Raw genomic sequence first — 23,787 nt, forward strand, 5'->3', positions numbered from 1 at the left:
TGTTGATTTGAATTAATGTAGAAACACTTTGATATTTCAACAAATCAACATTATTGTGATCAGTGTTTGCTTTAGTAATGACTGATGGAGTTTAATGTTAAGTTGTCTTTGCCTGTTGTAACAGTGTGCTTATATGCATTTGTTGTGGCAATGCATTATTGGGAAAGATTATTGGGATCTGGCTAAGGGCTTCTGAGAATTTGCTCACTGTCAAAATCTTGGCCCCTTAAGACCAATTTATGGTTCTGCGTCAGACCTATGTAGCCTACGCCATAGCCTGATGGGCATTTCTCCAAAAATGTAACGACACGTCAACTCAGTGCGAGCACCGTGATTGGTCTGTTTAAACTCCTCCCTCAGGTCCAAAAACACTGCGATATAGTTATATTTACTCAAACACATTTCTGAATAAATTATCTAAGAAATTATTTGTGCTTCTGTATTTAACATATCAAATCTGCAACAAAAAAGACTGTTCACTTGCCGCTAATACGGCTTATGCTTCTCAAACGAGCTGCTTCTGCTCTTGTCTTGGTTACACAAGCAACACGCGTACGGACACTGACGCCTAGTGGTCATTGCTTGTCGACTCGGACACCAACGTAGAAGCATAAATGAAAACCGACACAATTTGGAAATTTCAACAAATCAACATTATTGGAATCATTGTTGACTTTAGTTTAGCCTCTTGACTCTTGAACTTTAATACTAAGTTTTTAAGATTTCATGCAATAAGAGATCACAACATGGATTACAGGTTATCTGAATTAATATGAAGACTTTCACCATTGTTGAGGTTTGGATGATGAGTGTTGATGTCTAAGTTTGTCAAACTCATTTTCTGTTCATTGTGTCACAGCATCTTTGAACTGTAACATCCAAATAATTTGTGAAAGTTAAATTTCAACATTACTTCACTTAACATCTATCAAAAAAAGTAACCTGCTCCAGCTAAACTTTAATATAACATTTCTTTATTATTGCAAATGTTTTTCTCATTGAAAGACTTTCGCAAGAATTTAAAGAGTTAATACAAGAGCCAAACAATAGCAAACACTGACCACGGGAATGGTGGTTTGTTAAAAGTTATAAAAGTGATATTGATTCAATGCCATTAACATTGACAAATCCAAAATTTTAACAACGATGACTTGGTTTCACCTGTTATCTTGCTGGGAATGTACTCAACTCAACTCAACTCAACTCAACTTTATTTATATAGCGCTTTTTACAATTTTCATTGTTACAAAGCAGCTGTACATGAGACACACTGAATACAAGTAAAACAACTAAAGGCATATACCTGTAAAAACAAGAAGAAGGTGAAAACAACAAAAGACAGACATACAAATGCTCCACACACACAATATGCATACATACTTACACACATTGACATAGACGCACACACGCAAACACACTCGCACACATGCACAGTGAAAGCACACATTTGGGATAAAGGAGAGAGAACCACAGGTCAAATATTAAACGGACTATAAATCTTATATGCAATATTATTTATGTTTAACTTCTAAATTCTAAAGCAGCCCCCCGGCCAGGCAAATAGGGAAGCGGTGTACATACTACTTGTACGCTGCAGTGATAAAACACAGACCCTGGTGGGAGGTGGAGACAGAATTAGTGCTGAGAAAGCACCTAAACCTCAAACAACCTTGATGGTGTGCATTTTAAAGGTCGCGTCAGCATAGATTTGGTTTTGTTTTATTTATGTTACAGACTGTTTTGTGTATCAAACAACTGAGAAAAAAAAGATATTTACAGACTGAGCCAACAGAGCAAGTGTGAGGAAGTCGTTTTTTCATCACATTGTTTCGCTGTATCTGCTGTCTCAGATGCCTCACTCATTTGTTTTTAGCTTTTGAACATGAACGCCGTTCAAAAGACCTACTACATTTTCGGAGTTCTTTTGTTTTTACTTCAGCAGGGTAAGTACTTTAACATATAACTTTGTCTTAAATAATAAAATGTAACTTTGTTCTGTTAAATAGTAGCACATGTACTTTAATGTTACAAAATAATCTAATGTCACTGAAAAGAAATATGTCTAAATGTTTTGTTGGATTTAAAATTGAAGTTAAGTAATAAGTAATTTATTTTATTTTTTCATTCATTTTCATCATGCATGGTATGTGTATCAACTTCGTCAATGCAAAAAGCAAGCTCAGCTCAGGAAACCTCAAACCTTATCTTCAGAGAACGCGGCCAGTTCTAATAGAATGTCATTCATTTTCTGTTGCATGACAAGTAACCAAAATTCTCTTATTTTAAAAAGAATGTTACCCTAACAGTTTAATTTCTCACTTGGGGATCATAATTTATTCACACATATTAATTGTGAATTTTACTACAAAAAAAAATAAGACAGTAAAACACGTTTCAAAAAGGAAATAGTGGAAGTGGTGCTATTAATATTTACATTAACTTAATTTACAAATTAAGGAAAACTTTTATGATTATTTGGAGGAGATAACCAAGTCATCCCTGCAAGCAAGCATGTACTGGCACTTTACGGGCTGACTTAGGGAGAGAGAATTTGCTCACTGGCAAAATGTTGGCACCTTAAGGCCAATTTATGGTTCTGCGTCAGACCTATGTAGCCTACGCAGAGCCGCATACCCTACGCCATAGCCTGATGCGCCTTTCTTCTTGTCGATGCAGACAACAACGTAGAAGCATAAATGAAAACCGACACGTAGCCTACGGCGTAGAGGCTAGCACTGGTCCTGCACAGGAGCCCTCACGAAGCCCCCACTGTTGATTTGTTGAAATGTTAATCACATTTGCACCCACTATTAATGTGGGGGAAAAAATCAACAAATCACCATTATTGGTATCGGTGTTGGCTTTAGTTCAGCCCTTAACTCTTGACTTTTAATATTACGTTTTTAATATTTTAATGCAATAAGAGCTTATTGCCACGCTAGTCAAATACTTTTGATTGTGTAGTGGCACTGCAGTGTGAGTTAAAAGCAGTGTCAGTGCTGTTGTATTCTTAAATATTAACTTAATGTATTTTAAAAGCTTCAATAATAAATCAATTATACATGAAGAATCAGTGTTTGAATCTCAATAATGCTAACAATCAATAAAAGAAAGCTTCATGCTGCAATCCATGCTGGGTAACATCATGGTACAAAACTCCCAGCATGCATTGCAGTTGATTGGTTTATCTAAATTAGTGTTATGATTGTCACCATTATTGAGGTTTGTGTGATGAGTGTTGATGTCTCAGTGTGTCAATATTAATTTCTATTAACTCAGTTGTAGTGATATTACTAACTTCAAAATATTTCACCCACTCAAAAAGTTTAATCTCCACTTTAAATAAAACTAATGTTTGGCTTTCTCAATATAAAGTGTTTTTATTTAAAATCATTAAGAAATTCAATTATGAGAATCAAGAGCTCATCTAAAGAAAACATTGATCAGACAGTAATGGTGGATTGTTGAAATTTAAACATTTTAAACATTAAAGGGCTCATATGGTGCGGATACGTGTTTTTCTGTGTCTTTGGTGTGTTATAAGTTGCCCATGCATGTATTAGACACGTACAATTAAAGTGTCAGAACAAAATAAAAAAAATCAATCTAAAAGTGAATGCTTCACCAGACCTGCCTGAAACGCCTCGCGTAACCACACCCCCACAAATCTACTTCAGTTCGTGGTATGAGTTGACTGAGACCGCCAAAATGTTTATGCAAGTAAGGTGGGTGTCAGTACAATTGCTTTGGAACCTGTTATATTCCTTGCGCTTTTATTTATACATTTTTTTTATCTGTGTCACTTGACACTTTTAATAGCAGGTGCAAAAGTGATCAACATTTCAACGAATCAACAGTGGGGGATGTGAGGGCTGCCCATGCAGGACCAGCGCTAAGGGGCCAATGTTTTACCAATGATCAAGTTCTCTGGGGCCGTGCGCTGACAGCCTGCTGTGGGCCTGTAAAGTCCCAGCTCAAGCTTGCTTGCAGGGATGTTTACAAGTAGAAGTAAAGTGAAGTTAAGCCAGGATGAACATGGACAACATTAAAGAAATAGAAACAGAATAGTTGTTTATAGTTGTATTTAGACCAAGATTATAGAAAATTTGACAGTTAGGGCTTTGGTCAGGTGAATGCGGAAAAGGTATATTTTCAGTTGTGAAGGTTGTAATAGATTCCGCAGCTCGAGTGGATGCTCATTTCACTACAGAGGAACAGAATACATAGATGTTTTTTGTGAATTCTATTGTGTCTTGTGGAAGCTATTAGTCCAGGTGCTATCTGAAATCCAATTATTTGACAGTATTGATGAATGGAGGTATATGGCAGATTTTCTTTTCTTTTCACATCATTTCTAGTGAAAAGGGGTTCTAATCTTGTAGTAGAAAAATTATTCTTAGAAGAACATTTGAGTCAATGGTTCTGTGGGGAACTAAAAAGTTTCTTCACTTTGCAGAATCGTTTAGCATCTTTTTCTTATAGATCGTGTATCTCATTTTAATCTTGAGTGCCTATACAGTAGTATTGCATACGCCGTATCTTCAAAGATTATTAAGTTTGATTAAATTTGTAAAAGAGAGATATAGCTGTATGATTATTTCTGATTATTGTATTTCAAATCCAAATGCATGTTATATCCACCGTTTATATGACAGTCTTGACTGAAATACCTTGAACAAACAAACACACCTAAACTTCAATATGGCAAGAGAAATGAGCTGCTGCATGGAATTTTTTTTATGGTAAGCTTGCCTGGCTCGTTGCTGGCTCGAGGCCGGGCTGTTTCACCTTTGCCTTGTTGTGCTTTTGACCAATAAAAAGAATAGCATCCCTGTGATGACACAGGGATCCAGAATTAGAAATCATTTTGGGAGTGGTTTCCAGAACAGGGTTTAAGACTAGTCCCAGACTAACTCAAACGTTAGAGATGTCTTGATTGAAAACAGCTTGCACTGACATTTCTTAAAAAAATATATTAGTGCGATTGTTTTGTCTCAAGATGCAGACCCGTAATGTGTTTGTGAAGTATGTTTTATCCCTGTACTGGAAACCGGCCCTTGAGCTTTAGCTGCATCAGCTCAACTTCCTGAGTTAGTTCAAATAAAATGTTGCTCAACTTATCAGATGGGTAGTTTTTTTTATTTACAAAAAAAGTGCCATTGGCAACTTTTTCTTGTCAAAAAAGAAGAAAAAAGTAAACATAGCTAAAGAGTTTTGATGAGATTTTGAAGCTTTCTGACTCCCACTCAAAAACAGCAACGTAACTGACATTTAAAGCGCAGAATGTCAGTTATGTTGCTATCTATAAGGGAGTCAGAAAGCTCCGGAGTCTCAAACAATCTTAATTTAATTTAATTTGAATGGATGTCCTATGATTGCCGAATAACTTGAGGGTAATTCATAACAGAAGTTTCCCTTTAAACTGTAATTAATTAAAATTAATAGAGTCCGTTTGATTTATTTAACTCCATGTTTTTGTAACAAACACCATTGAGTTGACTCAACACCCACATGTCCATGAGTGAGAGCAACAACCTGACTTAACTTAGTCTAGTTCGGTCACCACAAACAGTTTTCTCTAAAAGGGTTGTGCGGAAACGTGTTGCAGTTACATAACACTTTCTATGAAATTTATTTCCATTTTTGGGAAAATAAATAGGCAAAATAAGGTAAATATTGTGTCTAGTTTAAATGTTAACTTTAGGTAGGAACCTGGGCCCATATTTATCAAGCTTCTTAAACTTCCATTTTAGTTTTAAGACATTTACTTCAACTTCAAAACTTCAGTATAAAGGAACTTACAAAATTTCTTAAAGCTAAGAATCTCTCTTCCTCTCCCAATTATTTAAGACGGCTCGAGAGGTCTCTCAAGTGCTAATGAGTTGCCACTGGGGGCTTGAGATTGCGCTGAGGAGACAGAGCCATGTGGTGGACAGAGGGGTTGGCCAATGGAACTGTAGATTCCGCATACACACATACATTTGGTACTTCCCTGCATAGACATAGATGCGGGTGGGACAGGAAGTTGATTGTGTGATGATATTTAAGATGATGATATTTTAAAATATAGAAGACACTTACTCTGCAATCAGCTTCAAAACAGGTTTGGAACATCGCTTTTGGTTCTTGTTCTGCGATAGGTTCGCTACCATATACTTTCTTTGTAGTTAGTTCTTGTGTTGCAGAGAGCATTATCTACTGTACATGCAGCTCTTTTTAATGAAACTAAACAACAAAGATCCAGGTATATTCCAACACATTGGAGGGTGTCAAAACACAGCAAAAAAAGAAGAAAAAAATCAAAGAGAAGAAAAAAGTGAACTAAACAAACAGTGCTATATACTTATATACATAATAATAAATTGACTAAATGATGAACAGATTAACATAATAATCATGGGAACAGGGCATGTTTTTATTCTTCTCTTATGTGTAGAAACCTACTAACATTTTGTAGATTCGGCAAGGCATGTGTAAACTTAGGACAGCTGTATGGGTATGGAGTGTTCTCAAGGCATACCAGATTTACAAACAACTGCTAAAGCAGTATGAATCTCTGATTGATTTTTTTCAGAATGCAAATGCTCAATATACTGTATAGACAATCAATTCTATTAAGCTGTACCTACCACAGATTAATTTATTGTATTACTTTATATACAGTAACATGTCTTGATATCTCTATGCATGCTAGTGAATGTAGTGTTAATATATTTACTGCTAGGCTGTTTTCACACAAAAAACTGTTATTAGAAAACGTCCGTAAAAATACGGAAAAACACTGTCAAATTCTCTGGGAAATGAAGATTGAAATTCCATAGTTTACCCAAGGAGGTTTTTTTCAACTCCACAAACACTATTATCACCTTCACTTACAGACACCACTGTCACTTTATTTCTGTTGCGCGTCTACAAAAGTTCTAATTGAAAATGAACACAAGTTTACATGTTGATGGTTTTGTTGAGTCACCATTATGGTGATGAGTGTTTGCTTTAGTTGGGATCTTGACCCTTTGCTTATTCTGTTAGATCTTTCTGTAGTTTTAATATTTATGAGTGAAATAGACACCAAAACTGGTTACTGCAATAATTTTCTTAGTGTGGAGTGTTATTACATGTTTTAGAGTTTGTTTCCAAGATGAATAGTGGGTGTGGCTCATGTTTTCCACTATGAATTGATTGGATGAATAAAAACACGATGTTCCTATAATTTTACGGTAGTTTGCTGGCAACCACAGCTGCTGGTATTTTTCCGTAAAAATTACGGAACCTTTTTTACAGTGATAGTGCATACAATATGAAAGGGTTTAATTTTTCCAGAGATTTGGTTTATTTCAGTCACCCTCATGTTTTTACGAATATACTTATTGCAGTTTTCCATGCAATTATAATGATATAGGGGCTGTATTTTTAAAGCTCACAAAAGGATTAAAAAACATCAGTAAAGTTCCTACAACCAATACTGTAGTTATACATTTTCATCAATGTTTTGACTTAATGTAAGCTAGTGTTCTTAATTGTGTTCATGTGTTTACCTAAGATGTAATACAAAAGTATAATTATATCAAAATGTATAAAAGATATGTGACCCTGGATGACAAAACCAGTCTTAAGTAGCTCGGGAATTTTTTTGTATAACACAATAATACATCGTTAAAATGATCGATCTTCCTTTCATGGGGAAAATCATTAGGATATTAAGTAAAGATCATGTTCCATGAAGATATTTTGTAGATGTCCTACTTTAAATATATAAAAACTTTATTTTTGTGAGTGGGTAGCCTGCTGCAGCTTCCCTGATTAACATCTTCAAAGGCAATTTTCTCAATATTTAGATTTTTCTGCACTCTCAGATTCCCGAGTTTTAAACGGTTGTATCTCAGACAGATAATGTCCTATTCTAACAACTCATACATCAATAGAAAGCTCAATCCAGGGACACATATAGGAATCCATAAAAAATATTATGACATTTAGAAGGAAATTAAAAATGAACATGTAAAACCATTAGTAAAGAAAGCATTCCTTGTTTAGTTATGATATATTTATTTAATATAAACTATTTATTCTTTTTTGTAGAGACATGTGCTGAAAAAAAGCCAGAGATTTTACATAAAGCTGTTGGGAGTTCCCTGCATCTATTTACGGATTATCCAAAAGACAGTCTTACTCAAATTGAATGGAAATTCTGTCAGAAAACCTTTGCTGAGTATTATCAATCCAAGTTCACCCTATTTACAGATATAAACTACTCATTTTATGGAAGGTTACACACTAATGAGAGTGATATAAGTGTTACAGTTAAAAACCTTCAGTTAAATGATTCTGGAAAATTCTCAATTGTTCAAGAAGGAGATGGAATTCAATTTGAAACGAAAGAAATTCAGCTACATGTGCATGGTAAGAGTAATACTTTTAATGGCATTACAACAATAATCAGCAAATACTAACTCCATGCACATACATTCAGAAGTTAAAAAGAAATAAAACAAGGCTATATTATAAAAATAATGTTTACATGATATGTCAATACATAGCGGCTTCATTTGTTTTCTGTTGGATTTTCTTCTAACAGATCCTATCAGCGCTGTAAAGATTCAGAACAATGTAAATTGGCTGCAGTCAAAAAACATGTGTACGTTTCATCTTCATTGTGTGACGTTTGGGCATGTGAATGCCTCCTTTAACTGGAGTGGGTATCAGGTGGGAAATGGACCACACTTGTCTTTCAATCTCACGGCAGAAGCGAGAGCCACATTAAACTGCACAGCCAGCAACCGTATCAGTGTCAAATATACTACTACAACTGTGATGTGCAAAAAGGAAAATGGATCAAATGTGACATCAGGTGGGTTTGCTGCACAGGAACAGGATTCACAAAACATTTTTAGGAAAACATTCTTCTCAGTCTTTGGGAAAAATTAAGAGGTTTCCAAATTCTCGAACCAAAAGCTATTGTTAATATACTTTTAAGATTAAGCCTCACAGTTGTCATTAATCTAAAGGGTAAGATGTTTAATACATGAATTCATTTTTTTCCACATGTGACGTATAATTGACGTGTAAGCCAGAATCGTAATTTTTATATTGACATAATAGTGATGAGGTCTAGCCCTCTTACTTTAGTTTTTCATTATTAAAAACAGTGTGCCTTTTACATTTATTCTGGGACAAAGCGACTCGAAACAAAGAGGGTCACAAATATTATACTGTAGTAACACACAAAGAGTATTATGATAAATATAATACACATCACACGCTAATTTATAGACATGAATTTGAGGCACAGATAAATAGTTTAGAATGAATATAGTTACCACACACAAGCAGGTGAGTGTAATCATTAACAGCATATGTCATTTATACTTACAAATAATATTTGAAAATATCTGAGAACTTCTGAAGACATTTTTAAGAATCGCATTTAGGAACATTCTTAAGAATTTCCTATAATTTATCTTAAGAACAATCTTGTCTTGAGAACAGTTTTGTGAATCCCGCACCATGTTTGTTATTGCATATAGAGATCTTCTAATTTATACAATGTGTTAGCTTTAGTCAATCAGTATTATTAATTAGCCATAGTACTGGTAATTATTAGCTTTAATTAATTAAAACAAATGTTGTGACAGTGTTTAGAGGATGGGATATTGGTAATTATAATTAGCTGTAATTAAACATTGCAGGTATTCCTCAGGACTTGTTGCTCATTGCAGTAGGGGCTGGAATTGCTGGCATTGCTATGATTATTGCAATTATAGGAGCTTTCTACAAGTGGAGAAATCCGAAAGGTGTGTTGGGTAAAGTGTCAATGTTCTGTTGCCAAAAAATAATGTGCAACATTTTATTCTTTCTGACCTATATCATAAAAAAATATAATTTGGACTGATGTATTACACGGAATTACCATAAAATTTCACTCACCTTCATGTCATTCCATGATCTATTTTTGGTTAAAAGATGTCTTACTGATTGTTCTTTTCCATGTCATTATGAAACTTTAAATAGAATCCAAAAGCATTATTAAAGTTGTCCAAACATTCCAAGCCATCCTAAAGTGATAGTTCATCCAAAAATGAAGCAAAAAAAAAGATATTTTTAAATGTAGGTAACCAAATATTGACTTCTCAGTGGTTTTATGTACACACAAAAGAAGTCAATGGCCTCTATTGTTTGGTTACATTTAGTCATTTATAAGACGTTTTTATCCTAAACGACGTACAATTAAGGTAAACAATAGAGGCAATTAGACCAACAATAGGACAACAATGCAATAAAGTGCAATAAAACTGGTCTCAGTTAGCCTACCAAAGTATAGGATGCTAAATTTTTTTTTTTAAGGATAAATGAAGTAGAAAAAGAAAAAGTCTGTATTAATTGGTTCATTAGTTCGTTTTGACGGAAGAGATGTTTTTAAGCAGATTCTAAAAAAATGCTACAGAATTTGTCAGGTGTCAATAGGCAGATGTCACAGAACAGTAAGGCAAGGCAGAGATGGACAGATGAAGGAGGTCTGGGAGAAGGGAGTGGAGCAGACGAGGATTAGTAACTGGAGCAGTGCGAGAAGGGAGACACCAAACTGGACATGACTAAGGGAGGAGCCAAGGCAGAGAACTGACAAGACTTCTGGGTGGAGAACAAGGTTAAGGAGTAGGGACGAGCGAGCCCGGTGGAGCATCAGGGATGACGGACTATTGGCTCAGAGCCAAGGCGGTTCCAAAGGGCTGATGGGGCGAGATGGAGTCAAGGGCCTGGAGGACCGAGGCACAGCTAGGAGGTCCGCAAAGCATAGCCGAGCTGGTGTAGAAGAAGCCTGAGGTGGAGCCAAAGAGCTGGTGTGTCTGTGCAGATGGGGCGGAGCCGAGGAGCTGCAAGCCAACCTCAAAGGCGGTGGATCCCATGGAGACCCAGATAGCAAATTTTTGCGGCCCAAATCTGGCCCACACCTTACTCCCCATACTTTAATCATCTGGCCCACATATGACGTGGAATGATGGCACTTGTGCGGTCCGCTCCTGTTTGCCAGATTTGGGCCACAGGCATGCCAAAGCTATTCCACATGTCAAACATCAAAACAAATAAAGCAGAACTGAACCAAATATAAACAACAGTTTATTTCAATTCTGGCCCAGATTTATCCCAATACCATCACCTTTCTGTGCTCCAGTTTGACAGAATTTGTATTGAGTTTCAATATTATTATAGTGATGATTGAGTTATTAGTGATGAACATCTGCTGTTAACAAACAGCATCACTGCAGAAAAGTTCAACAATAACTAAAAAAAAAGTATTTACCCAGAGAAACACAACAACTACAACCTAAAATACAACCTGAAATACAACCCAGCTAACAAAAATTTGTTATAAGAACGTTCCTTAGAGGTTTTTCACATGTTTGAATACGTAAAAAAAATTCAAGTGTTTTAAGAATGTTACCATCATGGTGATCAATGTTTCCTTGGGTTGGGATCTTGACCCCTGAGCAAAGGTATGTTTGAACTGCTGAAACTGTGTCCTTATAAAGTTCACTTGTCATGGCAGAGCAAATATGAACATTACTAAATGGTATTGGTGAAACCTCTGTGATGGTATAGTTTGATTCAGTACTCATTTAGGTTGAGTGCAATGCTAAAGATCCTGATAGGACATTGTAAAATCAGGAAATTTGACTGTTTTTACATATCTAGAAAGATTTGTGAGAAATTGATGTATTTTTATCAAACAACATTTTAGGATCACACAGATATCAAGAATCAATGTATGAATCTCAGCAATGGTGAGAAACAACCACCTAACTCAGATAAGCGGATCAACCGCAATGCATGCTGGGAATTATTCATTCGTTTTGTGCTACGATGTTACCCAGCATGCATCACAGCCTGAAGTTTTCTTTTGTTTATTCTCACCATTGTTGAGATTCATAAACTGATTCTTCATGTCTGTGTGTCTAAATTCTGAGTAATTTTTTTCTTCAAAAAAGCTTTGGAGACTGAAAAATGTAATAAAACTCCCAGATATTTTAATGTAATTTCAAGATCATCAGGACAGTAATTTAATCAAATGTGAACATTGTAGATATCTCACTGACCACCAACACCATTGATCAGAGCATCATTTCAATTTCTTTGACAAATGTACTTTACAAGTACATCTATGTTCAAGAGAAAATGTCAAGGGTCACGAGCCCAGCTCAAGGAAACACTGATCACCATGATGGTGACTTTTGTCAGCTGGAAATGATCTTAAAACATTAAAAACTGACATTTTGAATATTTTAAAAGGAACGTTCTTATAACAAACTTTTGTTAGCTGGGTTGTATTTCAGGTTGTAGTTGTTGTATTCCTCTGAGCAAATATTTTTTTATTTTAAAAAGCAGATGTTCATCACTAATAACTCAATCATCCCTATAATAATATTGAAACTCAATACAAATTCCGTCAAACAGGAGCACAGAAAGGTGATGGTATTTGGATAAATCTGGACCAGAATTGAAATGAACTGTTGTTTATATTTGGTTCAGTTCTTCTTTATTTGTTTTGATGTTTGACATGTGGCATAGCTTTGGCATGCCTGTGGCCCAAATCTGGCAAACAGGAGCGGACCGCACAAGTGCCATCATTCCACGCCATATGTGGGCCAGATGAGTAAAGTATGGGGAGTAAGGTGTGGGCCAGATTTGGGCCGCAAAAAATTGCTATCTGGGGAAGGCTGATCAGGGATCCTGGCCACAGCCGGTAGGAGCACAAAAACATATTTTGGGTATATTGTGGGAGATAGGAGGAGAGCTGGTCAAATACTCAAGAGTTTTGGCAATGCAGGTGAGGAGAGATACCGGTGTTTAGCTTTTTATCAGTGCAGGATTAAGTGTTGGTTTTTAACATACCAATGTAACCAGGTGGTAAATAACCTTAAAGTTTTCTGTGAGACTGAACCTGTTGTTAGTGGGTCAGATGTGACAGAAGAGACCACGAAGAGGACTGTTTCTATTAGAGGCGCTTTTTCTGGTGACGTGTTGCTCCAAGGATTCCACGGTCAAATCCTGGGACTATAGGCTTTACAACACCGTGTCTGAGGTACTGAAGTGGATCGAGAGAGTTAGATAAACTTTCTCCCATTGACATTTATCCCGAAATGAGTTATTTTTGAGTCATTGTAACTTGATCTATTCGTGTTAAGATGTCAGATCCTGTTGAAGAACCTGTAGGGGGGGGGGATGTCCCTCTTGGAGCAGTGGGAAACGATGTTATTGAGCAAGTGAGGGATTAAATTCAAGAGTCAAGTGATTGGCGTGATCAGACCTTGGCCAACAGGGCTGTCAGTGCCGGCAACATAAATCGTTCCTACATTTAGGTTCTATGGTCCGTCCTCCCAAGCTTCACTTAGGACCCCACAGGGCTGACGTCCATAAAGTAGCTCGAAGGGCGAAAACCCTGTGGAGGCTTGGGGGACCACTCGTACCGCAAATAACAGAGGTTCCAGCCACCGGTCCCAATTTTGGGCGTCTTCGTGTGCAAACTTACGGATCATTGCTTTCAATGTGCGATTAAAGTGTTCGACCAGCCCGTCTGTCTGTGGTTGGTAGCCCTGGTACGAACCGATTTAATGCCCAATAATCCATACACACTGTAAAAAATGCCTGTGAAATTAACGGTAAAATCTTGTTGTTTTCACACAAAAAACCTGTTATCAGAAAGTGGCCGTAAAAAATACAGAAAAAAACACTGTAAAATTGTCTGTAAAATTAACAGCAAAAATTCCATTGTTTTTACGGAAAAACCCTGTAAATTAACAGTGAAATTCTGTAGTTTTCACAGAGAAAACAGTTGTCAAAAAACGTCATAAAATACAGATAACATTGTCAAATTCTCTGGGAAATTAACAGTGAAATTCCAAAGTTTTCACAAGGAGTTTTTTTCAACTCCACAAACACTTTTATCACCTTCACTTACAGACACCACTGTCACTTTATTTCTGTTGCACGTCTACAAAAGTTCTAATTGAAAATGAACACAAGTTTACATGTTGATGGTTTTGTTGAGTCACCATTATGGTAAAGAGTGTTTGCTTTAGTTGTGGTCTTGACCGTTTGCGTTCCATGTGAAGAAGTCTTTCCCCAGTATTGACATCTATGAGTTGGAACACACTGACTCAGATGGCTGGAAAGCTCAGATAAAGCTAACACATTATGTTATTTGTGTTAGTGAGTGAGTACATGTTCCATAGTTTAGTTAGTGCTTTATAGTTAATTTTAGTCCTCATTTATGATATTGAATGAAATTAATTAATATACTGAATATCCTTAACAGCACATCTAACGCATGATAAATGTCCTAGCAGATATCTAGAATATAACAGTTTGTCTCAACAATGGTGACAACAGAAAAAAACCTCTAAAGATAAACGCAATGCATTCTGGGTATCATCAAAGCACAAAACTCATCAATGACTCCCATCATGCATTGCGGCTGTAAGCTTTTCATTTGTTAGTCACCACTGTTGAGATTCATACTCTGGTTCTTGATGTCTGAGTCAAAGACAAATTGCAAGCTTTCAATGGTTCAAAAACTTTTTAGATTGATTGTTGCATGAAATGTGAATTTTAAAAGCAGATTCAATGAGGCATTTGTAACAAAAAATACAATAAGTAATTTAACAGTGTACCAGATAAAGAGTAAATACCTTAGTAAATACCTAATCACACTTAGATTTGCTACAAAACTATGTTTTATATAAAACAATGTCATAGCAGCCCAAAGATAACTGTAAACTTATTTATGACAGCTGAAAGACGCCAACTAAAGCAAACACTGATCACAAAAACGGTGACTTTAAATAAACCAATAAAGCATCAAGTCATGGCTGTTATGCTGCAGTCCCTGTGAAGCAGAAGTGATGATCGTCTTCAGTATTCTGGCTTGTTTCCCAAATGAATAGTGGCTGTGGCTTATGTTTTCTACTTTGAATTGATTTGATGAATAAAAACAGGATGTTCCCGTAATTTTACGGTAGTTTGCTTGCAACCACAGCTGCCGGTATTTTTCCGTAAAAACTACGGAATTTGTATTTTCTCTTTTCTTTTCTGATATTAAATGTTTTGTGGGTCACCACTAAGCTGAAGAGTGAGTCTGTGTTCAACTCACGGTCAGGCAAAGATATTCTGATGTCATGCTTGCATGTTGCTTTGTTTAAAAGTGACTTTAATAATGAATTACAAAGAAATAAATTAAGTAAATGTAATGTTATCACTTTTATGCATTTGGACCAAGTTTTCATTTTCTATAAAGAAATGTTGTTAATATAAAATACTCAAATGTATTAAGTTCATTCACAGTTTGAAGTTTGTGCCCTGAAGTTTTAAACTGCAAAGCTGTTTACGTTATTTTCCTGTATTTTTTACGGAATTTTACTGGCAACCACAACTGCCGGTATTTTTCCGTAAAAATTACGGAACATTTTTTACAGTGCAGTTCACGGAGGGTCTGTGACATGAACGCCGTGCCTTGATCTGTGAGAACCTCCTTCGGGATTCCCACGTGTGAGATGATTCGAAACAGGGCGTCTGCTACACTCTTGGCGGAAATGCGGAGGGCCATTGCTTCGGGGTATCATGTCATATAGTCTTCTACGAACAATGCGAAACGATGCCCTCGTGCCGACCTTTCTAATGGCCCGATCAGGTCCATACCAATTCTCTCGAAGGGGACCCGAACCAAAGGAAGAGGGCACAGTGGTGCTTTTGGAGTGGATGGTGGGTTTACCAACTGACATTCAGGACAAGACGTGCACCATCTGCGCACGTTCTCATGAATGCCCGGCCAAAAAAACGGGCCATTAGGCGGTTTGACATTGCCGTATGCCCTAAGAGACCGGCCATTGGATTACTGTGAGCCATCTGGAAAACCAATTCCAGACGGCTCTTTGGGACAACTAACTGGGTCGTATCTTTCTTTGTTTGAGTGTGTTGGGTCACTCGATACAACCGGTCTTTTAAAATGGTAAAATACGAATAGATAGGTAGGGTGGAGAAGCTGTCCGTTGATGGCACAAACCTGGTCAAACGCGTGTTTGAGCGAGTCATCGTGGGAGTGTTCCAGGGCAAAATCATCGCACCGAGAGAGACGTTGAGACTCTATGCTGCACTCCGATCCTCTGAGTCAGCCGCCTGTGGTCCCGGCTCAGCTTCTCCAGAATGCAAACTCCCCCTTTCCATCGCCATTGATTCCCCCAAGAAACATCAGCACACAATTTCCCTAATAACACAGAAAACATTGGCCAATTCACCCCAAGATTAGTGGATGTTTGAGATGCGGGTTAACCGCCAACTCCACTCTATGCTTTTGACCCCTTAATTGTATGAACAACGTCACCGTACCAACCTCCATCACTGGACAGCGGTCGATAGTGTGACCCAGCTCCCCACACTGCCAACAGGTCGGCCTAGGCTTTCCGCCGCCCTTGCGCTAGGAACAGGAGGGCCTGCAGTCGCCCCTGCATATGGGCTGAAGCGGCCGGATCCCTGGAAGAAAGGTCGTCCGGCTCTGGCTGTCTCCCTAGCCCTTGGGGCGGTTCTGGGCACGAAGGACGACTGGGACCTGGGAAGGGGAACAAGTCGAGAAATAGAAGAAAAAGAAGGGGTGAGAGCGAGAGATGGGCGGGGTAAGCCGACCCCGGGGCACGCCATCATCTGGTCTTCAGCCAACCGGATGGCTTCCGTCAACAACGCCGCCGGTGACACTGGACCCACTGGGCGGTCTTCAGCGGAAGTCGGGCCACTAGCTGCTCCAGTGTCACCCGGTCGATGATCTTCTGGGCATCGCCTCCGTCTGCTCGGGGAAGAAGGATAGCTTTCTTGAGGTCTGCGTACATCAGGAGGTTCGGGACTGGCAACTATATGGCTGCCGGGTGTGCCTCCCCCGTCAACAGGGGGATCAGCCGTGCCGAACAAACGTCCAGTGACCAGCCCGAAATCTCCGCAGACCTCTCAAACAGCTCCAAAAAATCCTTCCGGTCGTCCTGAGGACCCATCTTATGCAGCGGCACGCCTATCGCTGGGGAGCCGGCCGTTGTTCCGAAACGACTGGCGGTCTTCCTGCTGAGCCTGGACGAGGGTTTTGCGACCAATGTAGAAGGGTTCGTAAGTGGGAGGAAGAAAGGAGGTGGTCGGCTCAACTGGGAGACAAGAATCAAATATTTTCGTAAGAATCGTAAGACGTTGCGCCACAGCGCTTAAACATCTTTCAATACTCAAATTAAATGTCTCTCAACTTCTCCGGATCTCCGTCCGTAAGAATCCCCTTTTCCAGAACTCCGTCTGTTAAAATCCGTGCTCTGGCTTTTCAGTCAGGAAAGTACCGGTTCCAGCGTTGCGGAGACGTGAGAGAACAACTTCTGGTGAACACATAAATTATTTTCATGCACCCCGGTCTGCTTGCCATGCGGTGAGTGTCAGCACAAATTTGGTATCCCAGATGCTAGCCGCATTGTTTGAAAAGGCGTTACAGGGCACCATGAGTGCTGAAATCCATGATTGAATGAGTCATCGAGGACGCTGACTTATTGCAGGGGAGAATGTAACCGGTTGGTAAATAGCCTTTAAGTTTTCTTGCATGACCTGTAATTTACAAGAGTTGGCAACAGGGGGCAGTGTGTAGGTGAAATGCATATGCGTCACACGTGCGTGTGAGATGTCCAGAGTGCAGTGTGAGAGTTATGCGCACTCGTATGGGAATTTGCGAGAATTTTTAGAGCATCCTGCGACAGAATGTACAAGGATATATGTAGGCTGACTATGAACACTGCGACTGAGGTCTTTAAAAGGCAGAGGCGGACAATCCTGGGGCCAAAGAGTAAAAGTCCTGCCATATTTTTGTTTCACCCATGAACTCAGCAGCTGATTTCACCAGCGGAGGAACCAAAACATTCCTTTCAAGTCAAAAGCAAGTCTCAAGTCAAATCTCAAGTCCTCAAAGAGTTAATGTTAATGAGATAATTAAGTGAGTAATTTAATGATGATTGAGTGATGAACACCTGCTGTTAACAATCAACATCACTGAAGAAAAGAGAAACACAAGAACTACAACTGACTTCAGCCACAGCCTTGGATGACATCATCTGAAAAAAAAAAATCACCATAATTGTGATCAGTGTTTGCTTTAGTTGTGCTCTTGAGTCGTTCAGTAATAGGTTGTGGGTCTTTTTCTGTCTCTTCTCTCAACCAAATGCTGGTATGTCGTGAGCGCACTGGTGTTCTCATAGACTCCCCACTTATGGTTATAAAGCACTTTAGGTGTACAGGAATACACAACCGAGCGTTATATAAATGGCTTACTTATTCAAAGATACTTGCTTCTTAAATAATTACAATATTTTTTTCCATGGCAAACATTTGTTCAATATTGTATCAAATCTTGAAGGAACAGAATAGTTTGTATTTCTGGTTTAAATCTCTCTAGGTTTATGATCTGCATTTGGATATAAAAACCTCCTAAATCAATGGCACAATAAAGCTTCAATATTGAGATCAGTCTTTTACACATGAACATTTATCATATGAACCTCAACAGTGGTGACAATTATAAGTCATACTGCATTGCATGATGGGAGTTTTTCATGCATTGCAGCTTGAAGCATTTTGTTGAGCGTCACCATTGTTGAGCTTCATATGCTGGTTCTTGATGTCTGTCTAGAAGTTTTAATTTAGCATGTGTTTTTTTTGCTATTGAACTTTCTCAATGATACTTTTAGATAAACAGTTTGTTTAAACATTGAGTGTACTGGGTTCATTATGCTAAACATTAACATGATTATGATCTAAAAGAAATATCTCGCCTGTAAACATTTCAGTGTTAGCTCAACTTATCAAATAAAATAAGTGAAGAATTACACACTTCACAGAACTGATCTCTCTGCTTTATAACAGTACATGAACTGATACAGTGCAAAATCTAACTATAGGGTCAAGAGTCCAACAAAAACAAACACTGATCTCCATGATGGTGACATCATTTAACCAATAAAACGTCAACATCTCAATTACAGCAGGTGTTCATCACTAATGCTCAATCATCTTTTAATTACTCACTTAATCATCTCATTAACATTAACTCTTTCAGGACTTGAGACTTGCTTGTGACTTGAAAGGAATGTTTTGGTTTCATCCGCTGATGAAATCAGCTGCTGAGTTCATGGGTGAAACAAAAAGATGGCAGGACTTTTACTCTTTGGCCCAGGATTGTCCGCCTCTGTTAAAAGGTTGTAACTGCCCTGATGTGGTGATTGATTGAGGAGGTCATCATTATTATCCCCACTGCCGTATTTTTGACGTTTGATTTTTGACATTTAAAAAATTTACTATTGTACAGCCGGGCCTGTCGTATTTTTTAAATTGTATAAGACAGGTTGTGTTTTTCATTGATTGGTAAAACCACACTTTGTGGTTCAAGAAACTGTTTTTTGTATTGTTTTTTGTTCCAGAGCTGTGTGTTCTAAATACACGTTTCTGAACTATCCATTCACATACAACGATATAATTGACTAATCCACAAAAGCAAACTGAACCTGTTAAATGTGTTCCGAGTGGTAAATCTAAATCCCTGGTCACACCAACATGGTAACCGACGTTCTTCATAATATCCTCTTTTGTGTTCTGCGGAGGAAAGAAGGTTATACATGTTTGATATGGCATAAGGGTGAGGAAATGATGACATAATTTTCATTTTTGGGTGAGCTATCAAGCAATTAAAAAGCCATATAAGTATGGAACAATAGGAGGTTAATAGTGGCATACATTTGGGATGCTGTTCTTTTTGGATGGTTTAAGGTCTTTTGTCACATGTATTTGTTATTCTTTTGGGAATAGGGGAGAGTGAGGCTGGAATTACAGTGTATGAAGATATAAAGCCTGATTCTGTTATGAAGGTGAAACACTTGCATGTCATCCCATACATGAACATATCCAAACGTATCTTGAAATAAATACTCTACATATTTAACATAAAGATAAAATGATTTTTGCTAACTATATCTTGTTATATTACAGAAGCGGTCAGAGAGTATGAATAATGGAATGACTATTTATGAAACAGTGGATGACATGAAAGTCACTCCAAAGCTGGTGGGTATTCACACACATAACATTATAGCACTCTAATAATGTTGATATTGATATAATTAATCACATAATATGCAAATGAATTAATCAAATGAAATATTTGTATCAATATTACTGTAAGTGGTTTTAGAAATCTTATGAAAGATGTAAATGTCATGCAATGCAGGAGCCATTGAACATTAGGCCCTTACAGGCCGATTCCGCATGTTAGTGAAAAGTGAAGTGAAGAGTATACATAGGCCAAAGCCCTTTATAGCAACTTTTCAGTTTGACTCAAGGCAGCTGATGTCACATTTCTATTTAACACATCTTGGAAATATCTTAGAATATAGTACATTCTACTTTTGATTGACTGTTAAATAAGAGATTTACCTTTTACATGGTGTTGAGCTAGTTGGGTAATAAGCAAACCAGCATCACATTTCTGAAACAGTGTGTCAAGCAGTGTTGGGTAAGTTACTCTGAAAAAGTAATTCATTACTAGTTACTCATTACATATTCAATAGTGTAATTAGATTACTGTCCAAATTACTCTGTCCAAAAAGTATTTAGTTACTCATTACTAATTACTTTCTATATCCTACATCAACCTTGATTAGTTAAGTGATTCAAGGATAGACATGCAACAGCTTATTTAATTCATTCAAATACATAATATTATTAACTGACCAAAGTATTACAAATGTGAGAATTATACATTAAAGCACAGATTTTAAAGTAAGACTTTGAATTTCGATGTCAATTACACTATTGCACACGCATATATTTCACAAAGTATTTAGTTTAATTACATCAAAAGTTTAATTACAGAAAACATGTGAGCAATCCCTTACTTTACTTTTTCAAGGGAAATGTAATTAAATTACAGTAACTAATTACTTAGTAACTACTTACACCCAACACTGGTGTCAAGTTTACAGGATCCCCTTGTAGAATGCATTTACTAACAGTAAGTACCTTTGTATTATCATATGTTCTTTTTGTGCTGGCCACAGAGAGATTTATTTTACTTTGGATGTTTCATTGAACCTGCAGCTCATACAAAATACATAACATTTAATTCCTTAGGAAAGAACAAAGGATATCAAAAAACTGTAAATGATTTTTTGCTTTTAATTTGTGTTAAGAGAAAAATATAAGAAAGCACAAAGGTAAAGTTGCAATCGTAATTAAGCTGAAAGGTGTTTCTTGGAATTTTATCTGATGTCACCCACCTGCTTCCCTTTCAGCCTCCAGAATCTTCCTACAGCCTACAGACTCTTTATGACAAAATCAACTTTGAACGTCACCCGGCAGTCACACCCACCACTTCCTCTCCCTACCAAGTTGTGCTGTGAGTTACACAGTCACAGACTATTTATGCTTCATTTTAAATTCACATCTCTGGATCTGTTTCATTACTATATGTTCATACGTATTATTGCCTTAAGATGATTGCTTTAAAATTCTGACTGAACCCTTGCATTATACTATCTTAATATGTGCTCAAGCATATTATATGTGCTCGGTTGTGGCGCTGAACTTTGTAACAGTGAATATTGTAATGCACCAAAAAGATGCACAGGCCCAAGAGCACTTCAGCTATGACTGCCATGACTGAATATTCTAACTGTTTAATTCTGGAAGACATTTAATCCAATTAATTTGTATCCATATGTCAACAGTGAAGAAACTTTACAATATGACTTTTTGGCATTAAAACATGTTCAGTATTGAATCTTGGTGTAAAGAATGTTGAGTGACATACTCTTTGATCTCTCCTTTCTTCTTTAAAATTACGATTAGCATCATTTTACTCACCAATTATGGTAAATGGCAAGTAAAAAAACAACAAAAAAACATGATAAACAAATTGGTAACTGTAATACTTTAAAGTAACACCAGAAAGCAAAGTAATCAGATTACTGATACAATATTTTAAAACTAAATAAATCACATCTTTTGAAATAATGCAAAATCGTTTTGGCCAAAGATGGTACTGTAGGTGCCAAACCTCCTCCAATCGATAAAGCATAGGGTTTTTTTTAACACGGTTGTGCAGCATTGAGCATTAAAACCAGTATTAAGTGAATCAATGATATTCATTGATTATAACTGTACTTTTGTTAAGTCCCCTGCAAACAAAGGCAAGTCCAAAAGACGTCTTTCCATGTCGTTGATAACGTTGCATAGATGTCCCCTGGGGAGCCAGAACCCAGATAGCAAATTTTTGCCGCCCAAATCTGGCCCACACCTTACTCCCCATACTTTACTCATCTGGCCCACATATGGCGTGGAATGATGGCACTTGTGCGGTCCGCTCCTGTTTGCCAGATTTGGGCCACAGGCATGCCAAAGCTATGCCACATGTCAAACATCAAAACAAATAAAGCAGAACTGAACCAAATATAAACAACAGTTCATTTCAATTCTGGCCCAGATTTATCCCAAAACCAACACCTTTCTGTGCTCCTGTTCGACAGAATTTGTATTGAGTTTATTATTATTATAGTGATGATTGAGTTATTAGTGATGAACATCTGCTGTTAACAAACAGCATCACTGCAGAAAAGTTCAACAATAACTACAAAAAAAGTATTTACCCAGAGAAACACAACAACTACAACCTAAAATACAACCTGAAATACAACCCAGCTAACAAAAATTTGTTATAAGAACGTTCCTTAGAGGTTTTTCACATGTTTGAATACGTAAAAAAATTCAAGCGTTTTAAGAATGTTACCATCATGGTGATCAGTGTTTCCTTGGGTTGGGATCTTGACCCCTGAGCGAAGGTATGTTTGAATTGCTGAAACTGTGTCCTTAGAAAGAACACTTGTCATGGCAGAGCAAATATGAACATTACTAAATGGTAATGGCGAAACCTCTGTGATGTTATAGCTTGATTCAGTACTCATTTAGGTTGAGTGCAATGCTAAAGATCCTGATAGGACATTGTAAAATCAGGAAATTTGACTGTTTTTACATATCTAGAAAGATTTGTGAAAAATTGATGTTTTTTTATCAAACAACATTTTAGGATCACACAGATATCAAGAATCAATGTATGAATCTCAGCAATGGTGAGAAACAACCACCTAACTCAGATAAGCGGATCAACCGCAATGCATGCTGGGAATTATTCATTCGTTTTGTACTACGATGTTACCCAGCATACATCACAGCCTGAAGTTTTCTTTTGTTTATTCTCACCATTGTTGAGATTCATAAACTGATTCTTCATGTCTGTGTGTCTAAATTCTGAGTAATTTTATTTTTTCAAAAAAGCTTTTGAGACTGAAAATGTAGTAAAACTCCCAGATGTTTTAATGTAATTTCAAGATCAGCAGGACAATAATTTAATCAAATGTAAACATGGTAGATATCTCACTGACCACCAACCAACCAACACCATTAATCAGAGCATCATTTCAATGTCTTTGACAAATGTACTTTATAAGTACATCTATGTTCAAGAGTAAATGTCAAGGGTCACGAGCCCAGCTCAAGGAAACACTGATCACCATGATGGTGACTTTTGTCAGCTGGAAATGATCTTAAAACATTAAAAACTGACATTTTGAATATTTTAAAAGGAACGTTCTTATAATAAACTTTTGTTAGCTGGGTTGTATTTCAGGTTGTATTTTAGGTTGTAGTTGTTGTGTTTCTCTGGGTGAATACTTTTTTTGTAGT

General features: G+C 37.3%; 2 protein-coding genes across 3 annotated transcripts in view; both read left to right on the top strand.

Annotated features, from left to right (window-relative positions):
- LOC130408433 (GTPase IMAP family member 7-like) overlaps window positions 1-23,787 on the top strand; it is a 124,447-nt gene that overhangs the window by 23,076 nt on the left and 77,584 nt on the right. The window lies entirely within an intron of this gene.
- Window positions 1,625-22,325, top strand: si:cabz01074944.1 (uncharacterized). 2 transcript variants are annotated; one of them, XM_056732432.1, is made up of 7 exons: window positions 1,625-1,943; window positions 8,080-8,400; window positions 8,576-8,848; window positions 9,687-9,791; window positions 19,861-19,919; window positions 20,041-20,115; window positions 21,342-22,325. In XM_056732432.1, exons 1-7 carry the CDS (start codon window positions 1,883-1,885, stop codon window positions 21,447-21,449), a joined length of 1,002 nt encoding a protein of 333 aa, XP_056588410.1. In that variant the 5' UTR covers window positions 1,625-1,882; the 3' UTR covers window positions 21,450-22,325. The 2 variants fall into 2 exon arrangements, with proteins under 2 accessions (XP_056588410.1, XP_056588482.1); XM_056732504.1 differs by lacking the exon at window positions 9,687-9,791.

The sequence above is a fragment of the Triplophysa dalaica genome, chromosome 1 (genome assembly GCF_015846415.1).
Source record: "Triplophysa dalaica isolate WHDGS20190420 chromosome 1, ASM1584641v1, whole genome shotgun sequence".
Lineage (NCBI taxonomy): Eukaryota > Metazoa > Chordata > Actinopteri > Cypriniformes > Nemacheilidae > Triplophysa > Triplophysa dalaica.

Excerpts from the sequence above, each read along its gene's own strand:
- si:cabz01074944.1 (XM_056732432.1), top strand. The coding sequence starts at position 1,883 with ATGAACGCCGTTCAAAAGACCTACTACATTTTCGGAGTTCTTTTGTTT. Across the intron at positions 9,792-19,860 it reads CAAGTGGAGAAATCCGAAAG|GGGAGAGTGAGGCTGGAATT; the intron begins GTGTGTTGGGTA and ends TTTTGGGAATAG. Across the intron at positions 19,920-20,040 it reads AGCCTGATTCTGTTATGAAG|AAGCGGTCAGAGAGTATGAA; the intron begins GTGAAACACTTG and ends GTTATATTACAG.